Source organism: Gossypium arboreum, chromosome 4 (assembly GCF_025698485.1).
Source record: "Gossypium arboreum isolate Shixiya-1 chromosome 4, ASM2569848v2, whole genome shotgun sequence".
Taxonomy (NCBI): domain Eukaryota; kingdom Viridiplantae; phylum Streptophyta; class Magnoliopsida; order Malvales; family Malvaceae; genus Gossypium; species Gossypium arboreum.
The window spans coordinates 33,702,889-33,712,823 of record NC_069073.1 but is presented as its reverse complement, the minus strand read 5'-3'; the positions used below and the strand labels follow the sequence as shown (position 1 = coordinate 33,712,823).

The 9,935-nt window shown below is 28.7% G+C and overlaps 1 protein-coding gene across 1 annotated transcript; it reads right to left on the bottom strand.

Moving 5' to 3' along the window:
- Positions 1-2,113: 2,113 nt before the first annotated feature.
- On the bottom strand, positions 2,114-6,252 carry LOC108459517 (serine carboxypeptidase-like 28). Its single transcript, XM_017758903.2, has 9 exons — positions 5,535-6,252; positions 5,335-5,430; positions 4,383-4,475; positions 4,156-4,241; positions 3,448-3,711; positions 3,202-3,329; positions 2,897-2,992; positions 2,705-2,813; positions 2,114-2,537 (listed from the first exon to the last, which is right to left on the bottom strand). The coding sequence occupies exons 1-9, from the start codon at positions 5,926-5,928 to the stop codon at positions 2,385-2,387; spliced, it is 1,419 nt and encodes a 472-aa protein (XP_017614392.1). The 5' UTR covers positions 5,929-6,252; the 3' UTR covers positions 2,114-2,384.
- Positions 6,253-9,935: the final 3,683 nt, after the last annotated feature.

Genomic DNA, 9,935 nt, shown 5'->3' with positions numbered 1-9,935 from the left:
GACGATTGTTAGAAATGAGGACGGTTTTGTGTCGAGGGGCAATAAGGGGTTTTACAGAGACAAGGATGTCGGTGGAAGAGACTGAGTGTTTTGCCTTTAAAGCCAACATTAAAGTTGCGTGTCAATTAAGAATAAAAGAGCATGTCATGTTTGAGCCAGACCAAGTTGGACTGGTCAACAGGCTAAGGAAGTTAGCTACTGACGTCACCATAATCGGTGCGCGCATAAAAAATTATACTGCTACCTTCAACAATTTCAAATCAGCCAAATTAATTTGGGCCAAAAGATAATGTAATATTGTAGCAGATTTAATTTGTAAAAAAATGTATAGTGAGGGAAAAAATTGTTTTTTTGAAATGGATTATCCTAAGGAAATCCATGATGCTGTAATTCATGATGTTACTTAATAAATTTGGGTTGACCCTTGCGGTTGTTTTTTTCAAAAAAAAATCATTTAATCACTCCAATCTAATAGTAGTCAAATTTTACATTTTTTATAACTTTGTCTTTTTTAATTAATTAACTATCGAAATGTTAAAATTTTTCAAAGAAACTTTAATGCCATCTTAATGGCACTCCGTAAATATTTATAAAAATATTTACGGCTCAGTTTATAGAAACGAGGTCTCGATACCTCATTTTCTAAAATCACTTGATCATATGGTCTTATAAATCGTTTATATAACAAAAATCATTATATCAAACACATTTTATTCTTCACATGCAACCCCAAAAAGAAAAAAAAAAGATATATGGTTTATCTTTGAAGAGAAAATGAAAGGCTCTCTGCTTTTGTTTTCTTTTTTTTTTAAAAGTTTTGATTCACTCACCATTTTTTGCTTTTCACTATGGACCCCTTTTCTCGCTCTTATGCATACATATATATTGCTCTGTTAATCTTGATTATTCTTAATCCTGAAAGTTATTAACATACTTATCTTGTTTTGTTCTACTTTGATCTTTTTCTGGTGTGAAAACGAATTCATTAATTTGTTATCTCTGTAATCAAACCTGATGAAGAAATGGCTGAAAAATGTGTGTTGTGTGTGTTCACACTAGCGGCTGTAACCCGATAGGGTTTCCAAATGTTAGCTGTAAAGTGCAAGCTCACACAAGAAATTGAGCTTTGGGCCGAAATTTTTTTGCTAAAAATTAATAGATTTGAACTATTATATTTAATAAAAACATGTTGCAAACCAAAAGTGGGCTCAAAATTAAAAGCAAATCGGGCTTCAATGAAATTTATTTGGACTCTAAACTAAACTACTGCTTCAAAATGCGGCCTTAAAATTTTGCAAAAAATTAATAGATTTGGACTATGTAAAATAAAAACGAGCTGCAAGTTAAAAACAAAACGGGCTTAAATTAAACTATTGCCTCAAAATGAAATCACTCTTTTAAAGAAACTTATTTGAATTTTACAAATTAATTTGCACCTCTGAAAACGGGCTTCGACTTTAAAATTTTAGCAGTATTTCCATATTATTCCCAAGCCTACAAATAATTTTATTTTAAAAATAGAGAACATATTTAATTGTATTATATATATATATATATATATATTTTAGAAAGTATCAAAATTTCAAGAAATTAAATTAAATTAGAAAGAGTTAAAGATTAATTTCAATTTAATTGAAATCAAAATTAAAAACAATCTCACTTAATTCAATTTAAAATCTTAAAATTTAAGGCAGGTAAAACTCAATTTAGCCATTATTTAAATTTCAATTAAAATTAACAAAAATTTTAAAATAAAAAATTTCATGATATTTTAAAATTTTGAAACCCAACCTAAAACAAAATTAGATGTCTACGTCAAGATTTAGACCTTAAATTTGAATCTTTGTATTTTCAACTCCATATTCGAACATGGCTGCCTTATAAGGTTTCTCTGTCCATCAATACGATGTTGTAGCCCTCATGCTTAGCTTTTGGTTTGGCTGCATTTTCTTTTTGGGGGTCCCATATGTTAATTTATGGGCTTTGATGAAATGAAATCGATGTTGATTGCTTGTTAGAAACAACCAATCATAATTCTTTTCTTAATACCAAGTCACTCAAATACATAATTCCAAAGGCATATTAACCCTTGTTTTAACTTTAGTTATTAACATTTTCACCAAACCAAGCCAGTTTTCATTGCATTGTGATTGGTTAATACATAAGTATAACAACGATATTCAAATTAATGTAATTATTGTCACTATATATAATTTGTAATAATACAATAAATCACTATATATAAATATTGAGCCCTAACAGGATTTTTTTCTCTTTTTTTCTGCTGTAATTTTCTATATATATACGTGCATACATGATGATCAAGTGGATCATATTCATATGTAATAAACAAGAAATGGAATGCTAATTGATGAATAATTTAATTAATCGGAAAGTGAAGAAGGGAGGAGCAAATTCATCAAGAAATACCTAAACAAACGCAACGCACGTTGAGGTTGAGTCAATGGAACTTCATGCCCTGCTCCCCTCACTGTCACATAGGTTAACCCTTTGTATACTTCACTCCAACCACCAACCTGAATTTTTTTATTTCATATTTCACCAAATGAATTATTAATATTAATCAGAATAAATACAATATACCGATATTAGAAAAATGTGGGGGGGGTTATAATTATATTCTGCTATATATGTCGAAAAATGAAATTAAGTTTATAGGAAAACTGGTTAAATAATAAAATACCTGAGCTTGATTATCAATCCAAGCATACCAGCTGATGTTGGTTGGGAGGCTGAGTGCATTAATGCAATATCTGGTTGCTGTCAAAGGCAATACAGCATCCGTATCTCCACTGTTCAAAACATATCAAATACCAGGTTGTGAAATAAAGACGATTAAAATGAATGTTTTTGACAAGGAAAATAATTAAATTACCTGAATATCCAAATTCTAATTCCAGCTCCAATAAGTTGTTTGATGATAGGAAGCATTGATTTTGGAGAATCAGTCCAGTTTCGTCTAATAGCAGAACTGCAATTTTATATATACCTTAATTAGTTTAGTTTTCATAATCCATTTTAGTATGAAATAAATCATCGAAACACGAACGAGATACATATATTGAACTTGAATAGAAGAAAACAAAAAAGTTGAGCCATTATCAAATCCAATCCATCAACATGATTAAATGAATAAATTTCATTTGAGAGTACAATAAAGTAGTGGAATAATGATGAAACCTGCAAGTAGTCCAAGGATGACGAAGGGGAGTGAGATGTGCATGAAGAGCCTTTTGAACCCGTCGGTTATTCATATATCTTCTGGTATACATTACTACACATTCATCATTTCCTCTAAATCTCCATGGCTGACACATTCAAAACATAACGTAATTAAACGCATGCAATTCTAGCTAAAATTAATGGATCCAATTTTCAGCCAAACATTAAATAATAAAAAAAAGGTAGAAATGGGGGTCAACTAACCAGTGGGAGTTGAGCTAAACGATGGTTAGAAGTGGAAATGGCATTGCAAGGAGGGCCATAGATGTTGTAAGGATTGATGTTGCCGAACTCCTCATAAGCACCACTCAAAGCATTGTTACATCCATCCTTGGGGAATAAGAATGTATCATTTGAGCATGACCTTTTTAGTTCTTTGTATGTTGATTCTGATATCAAACCATGGTTCCACCAATATTCATGTGATCCAATGTTGTCATAATAATCATCCAAAAGTGGATTTCCCAACTGCTCCATGTTCAGTATTTTATTTAGTTAGGTTTAACATGATTTGAAGTCAATAATAAGCATAAAGTAATTTTCAATTCAATGGTCAAGAGCCAACTTGAGTTATAGTTTTTATCTTCTTTCGCCAACATATCATTGCCCCAATTACAATTTCAAAAATAATAAAATACTTTAAAAACTATATTACTATTTATATTCTTATAATTAAGTTTAAATAGTAATTTTAAATCAAGCTTACTTTTATAAATTTAAATTAATTAATTAATAAACTAATCAAAAAAATACGGAGGAAAACCCATAAAATGTGATATTTAGAATCTAAGAATATCAAAGTTTTCTGAACAGGTTATGGAGATGAATAAGAGATTTGATCATAAAAAAGTAAATGAAGGAAATAAAGTAATGAAATTTATATATGGCATGTTTTAATGAATTTGGACTGACCAAAAAACCTTTGAAATTAAGGACGGGATTCTTGACTCCTTCGTTGCGATGGACGATAACTTGAGATAGCTCAGGAATATAATGACCTAAAAATTGACAGAATCAAAAAGTTAGCAAAAGAGTACCCAATTTAATGATAATGCAAAGATTAAAATTAATATTAAAAATAATATTGATCCAAATGAATTAATTAATGGGGAGAGTGGGTGATGGAAAACTAATTAAACCTGCATAGCTTTCTCCAGCTATATAGAAAGGCCTGTGCTTGTAATTTGGGAACCTCTCTAACCATCTCATAAGAAACGTGTATGCATCTTCGGCTGCATTTCCATGTTAAAATTAACGAATTAGCTGTTTGTGAGTAGAAAACACAATCCAAAGGTCTTATTATCTTTCTAAATTTGTACTATTTCCAAGTAAATTATTTTTGATAATATAATATTATTTTATTTACATTGAACTATATTAACAATTTATTTAAATTTGGTTCCAAAATATACTGTTATTATTAAAAAATTTAATAGCAAAATTAGTTATTCAATTTTACTTGATTCAGACTTGAGCAAACAACAACCCATTTAATTTATGAACATATTTAATAAAGAAATATAAATATTAAAATTCAAATCTGAAACGACCTTTTAAAAAGTCTTTTGGCATGGCACAATTAACAAGAAACATAAATTAAAATAATACTAACTCAAGACTATACTAAAAACATAATTATAACACATGAAATATTCAAACAGTTGACAAAAATACGAACGAGTGAGCAAGTCTAATGATATGATGGGGTTAAACCTGAATTAAATTAAAGAATTAGTTAAAAGGATCGTGACTATTTTCAGGATAAAGGTATTATAGAGACTTTCGTAATAAAAGTTAGATTACATTTTATTTTTTACTAAAAATTAAATAAATTAATTTTATACATTAAATTAAACATAAATTGATTATCAATTATATTATTAAAATTAAAGTGGTATGTTATGTGTATCTCATACTAAAGTAAAAATAAATTTTAATAATAAAATAAATATTTAGACTAATTTATTTAATTTTATAAATAAAAAGAACAAAATGTAAATAATCCGCTAATACAAAAATTTTCATTTTACTTTTACTTCAATTTCATTCTTTCGTGAATGTTAAAATATATATATATATATATATATATACCTGTTCTCTTGTCGCCCGCAGTGTAAATATCTGATGATGTATTTGAATAAGAAAATCCCACACCCGCAGGTGAATCTAGGAATAGCAAATTTGCCTCTAGAAAATTAAAAATAAATATTTGTTTAATTTGATAATCATACTTTATATATTATTGGAAATTAAAGGGATAATTGGTTGCATGAATGAATTACGAATCTGACCCTGATTCCAGGCGTAGGGATTCAAACGAAGGGACTTGCCATCTTCTCGAACTCGAAAGGGACCTACTTCCTCGGAGGCCCCATATGCGATGGAGGAACACCCTGGCCCACCATTCAGCCATAAAACCAACGGCTTCGTTTCAGGTCGACTCTTAGCCGGCGCCTCCGTCAACCAATAAAACAGGGCTCGACCAGCCTTAGCCTCCACTGTAATGTATCCCGAGTATTGCGAGAACTTCACATTCCGCGGCTGTCCGGGTAGCTTCACGATCCTATCTCGCGCCTGTTCTTTCCGGTGACCGCCCTCCGCCGAACAAACAACAAGGCTTCCGATAACCAAAAAATAAACCAAACGAAAGGACGAAGAAGAATTAATGTAATGATGTGTGGTCATTGGAAAATTCCCAAAAAAACTTGATTTTGGGGGAAAATTTTGGAGATTCAGACTTTGGAGTTTGAACTCTTAAATTGGTGTGTTAACTCGTTTTGATTGACTTCTTTTAAGCTAACTGTAATTTATAAGTTCTTTTTGGAGGTCAAAAAATGAAACGTGCATGGCAACTTCTTTAATAATTTTTAATCTATTAATTTGATCACCAATCTTCACCATCCATAAACCTTACATTTTCACTGTTGTTAATACGACAGTCACATAATTGCAGAGACATAAACCAAATATATAAATGCCATAAAATGTACGTAACACCCATTTTCAATGCATCAGAATTTATATCACATATAATTATAATAACATTAATATTAGGCAAGTTTGGTGATCTTTTGACTTCTTTTGATGCTTAAATATATATTATTTTTATTCTTTTGTTCAACCACACACGATTTCTACTTTTGTTGAACCATTTCCACATCAAAAACTTCAATGATTTCTACCAATTTGATGCTTATGGTCAGGGTTAGTTTATATAGTATAATTGAAAGTGATTGATGCCTATGGATTCAATATTTACAATTTCTATAATTACTTTAAAACTAGAATTTATTTATTGTATATCTTAAATTTCAAGAATTAAATAATATTATCCACTTAGAACCAATAAAATATTCAAATTTAATTTAAAAATTAAATTAAAAGTGAGCCCATATATCCAAATTCCAATTTCTTATCCCTAGTAAGTAGATTCAAATACTAAACTTGGATTTCAAATAATGTATCTTTAATGAGTTAATATTAATATTTGTTTTAATTAGATACGAATAGTAATTTAGAATATCCAAATCCATATATTCTTTGAATCTATACTATTATTTAAAAGGTTAGTTGAGTTAATTTCACCCATCAACAATATTGCGAATTATTTAAAAAATATAAAATACATTCTTCTTTATAAAATAACAAAAGTTGCTATGAAAGTATTTTTGTCATTTTATATTCTATACAAAATCTAAAAAATGCACATAATGGATTTCATCCTGAGGCAACAATTTTCAAATCTTAATTTTAAGGCTTCAACCAAGGACTCGTTTGTTTTCCTATTATCATTTTTTTATAAATATAATTGTTATATGTAAAAAATTACCCACATCGCAAAATGTATCATAATATAATAAAAATAATACATATCTAAATAATTATAATCAAGATCAAATTATTACAATAATAACAACTTAAATGTAACTATACCTTGCTACTAAACAATTAATTCTTGGATATATTGAACTTGAATGTAACTATTCAATGGTTGAAGATTTGGTAGAGTCGTATAAAACAAATGGAATTTGAAGATTGATTAAGTATATTTTATTTTTAATAATTTAAGATTTTATATATTAAATAATACAAAACATAATACAATAAAAATAATAATATGAACACAACATAAATATTGTCAAACTTTATATAATATAAAAGAAAGTATCGGGTAAAAGCTTGAATACGACTTTTCACTTTTCTCTTCTAAATTGTCATCTGCTAATTAGCTTCCTTAACTCCGGATCACCACCGACTACTCAACTTCCCTGACGAGATATCTCTCATAGAACCATTCGTTGGTAGCAAGAACATTCCTTACATCATACCATCCGTTGTTATGGCCAAGCTACTCATTTTTCAGTGTGAACACTCTCTCAGGGGTCACTAAGACCCACCTGAACATAACAATCCCGTATGACCTCAAATGAGTAACAAAATGGGCTCTACCACATACGTTCCCCACGCATTCGATGATAACAACTCATTGATAACAACTTGCCACATCACAACTAACACACAAAAGGATTCCCCCTATAAATACCCAACATAACGATGAGAAAAGGACATTCTTCCTCATTTGCAACCTTAGCACTTGCTTTTTGCATTCAGTCTCCTTTACCTTCACAACTATCATTCTCCTCATAATCTTTTTTAGCTTTTTGCCTGTTTAGATGAATCAACTTCCTCTACGCCATCATCTTCTCCTCCTTTGTTGATATCCCTCACCAACATTAACGTATTAAAATTTATATAAATATATAATACTTATAAGCTGTAAAGTTATATAATTTAACCTAAAATTTTTATTTGAAATGATGATTTAACGTGCCACATCAGCTTACCGTTACACTGTTAACGGCAACTAATGACTCAATAGCTAAAATATTACAACGAATTAATGTAAGTGACTAAAACCTGAGGTAAATAAAAGTTACTATTTTAGCGATTTACTTTTTTTATTTTATGTTAGTTTTTTAATTATTTTAATATATATGCTTTCTAGAATATGTATCTTTATATTAATATCATTGTAAAATTTAAAGAAAAACTCCTAGCATGATATAAGAGTTAGAAGTTGATATATTGTTAAAAAAATTAATTTCACAAAAATATTCAAATTTATATTGCCGCATATTTCATTTTTAATATTTAACACTTTATTTTTTATTATATCCAAAAAAAGTTAATGTCACTTTTAAACCTAATTTGTGGAGTTTAAAATTTTTCATGTAATATGTGAAATAAAATTGTTTATAATATAATATATTTATCTTAGCAATCTTGATATTAAAATATTTATACAGAAAGTGAGGTTTGCTTGTGATTCAAGGGAAAATAAGCAAAAACCACTTTCAGCAGAAAATTATAATTAATTTCCATTTTAAGAAGTCTCATTTTAAATAAACTAATTAATTGCGTGTAAAAATTGAGAAGACAAGAAGATCAAAGGTGAGGTGGATGAATATTCAAGATCTGCGCTAGATGGTTTGACCAAAATATGTTTTGACTTTTAATTGATGGCACTAATGGAAGGGCGTGGGAGTTAATCTTGACCGTCCAAAGGATTGAAAAATCCCACCGTCGGATTTATATTTTTTTGGACCGCGTGATTTCATTTCACTCTTTGCCTTTTGTTTATTGGATTACCAATAAAGTAAAGTTCCTTGGATCAGACGATAGGGATCCGCTCTCCCGCCCTATCGAACGCCTCGTATTAAGGCTACTTGTTGGCTTTGTTGACCTCCATTTCAATTTCTTTATCAACTTTTCCTTTTTATTTTATAACCCTTATTTTAAGGACCCCTTCTATAATTATCCATATAGTTTTATAGTAGAATTAGATATAAAAATTAAAATACAATTTTACATGTCAATCCAAATATTTTCTCTAATTAAAAATAAAATGATTATTGTAAATTAATTTAAAAAATAAAAAGAAATTTAAAATATTGACATGTGTCCTTATAATATATGAACTTATGGATTTTTTTTATCCACATAAGATAGTTAATTACCCCAATAGATTAAATAATTTAAATCAGTTTTTAATAAGAATTTTATTTCTTTACTTAAATGGATATTTCAATATATTAAATTTTGTATATGGGTATGACTTTTAGTTAATTATTTAAACACCTTATTAATTCACTGATTTTAATTAAAAGTAATATTCAATAATCGTTTAGGAGGAAGTCCTTGGCTTTCTCAAAGCTTGAGGCTCGGGTTCTTTTAAGCATAAAACTTGCATCTCAACCAAAACTAAGAGATAAATATAAGTTTTGTTTGATAATTCATTAAAGAATAAAATTAATTAAAATTAGTATTTTAATTAATTGCTTTTGAGTAATTATTTGCGAAGTTTTATATGTTTGAAAATTTGGACATCACATATATAATAAGGATAATTACATGTTATTATTTACTATCATGATAGATTAGCCCAAATTAAAAGTGATCTAATTTGGTTAAAATTTTATTGGACTTTTAATTATTAAATAAAGTATGGGTCAAACATGTGTAGATACTCTTCTAATCAAATTCTAATTAATGATGGGCTAATTAGAATTTGATTAGAACTAATATGCTAAGGTTATAAATATTAGGGTTATGGTCCCCAAATTATATACAAGATATCTTTTCTAATATCCCATCATTAGGAAAGAGAGAGCAGATATTCTCTGAATTTCCTG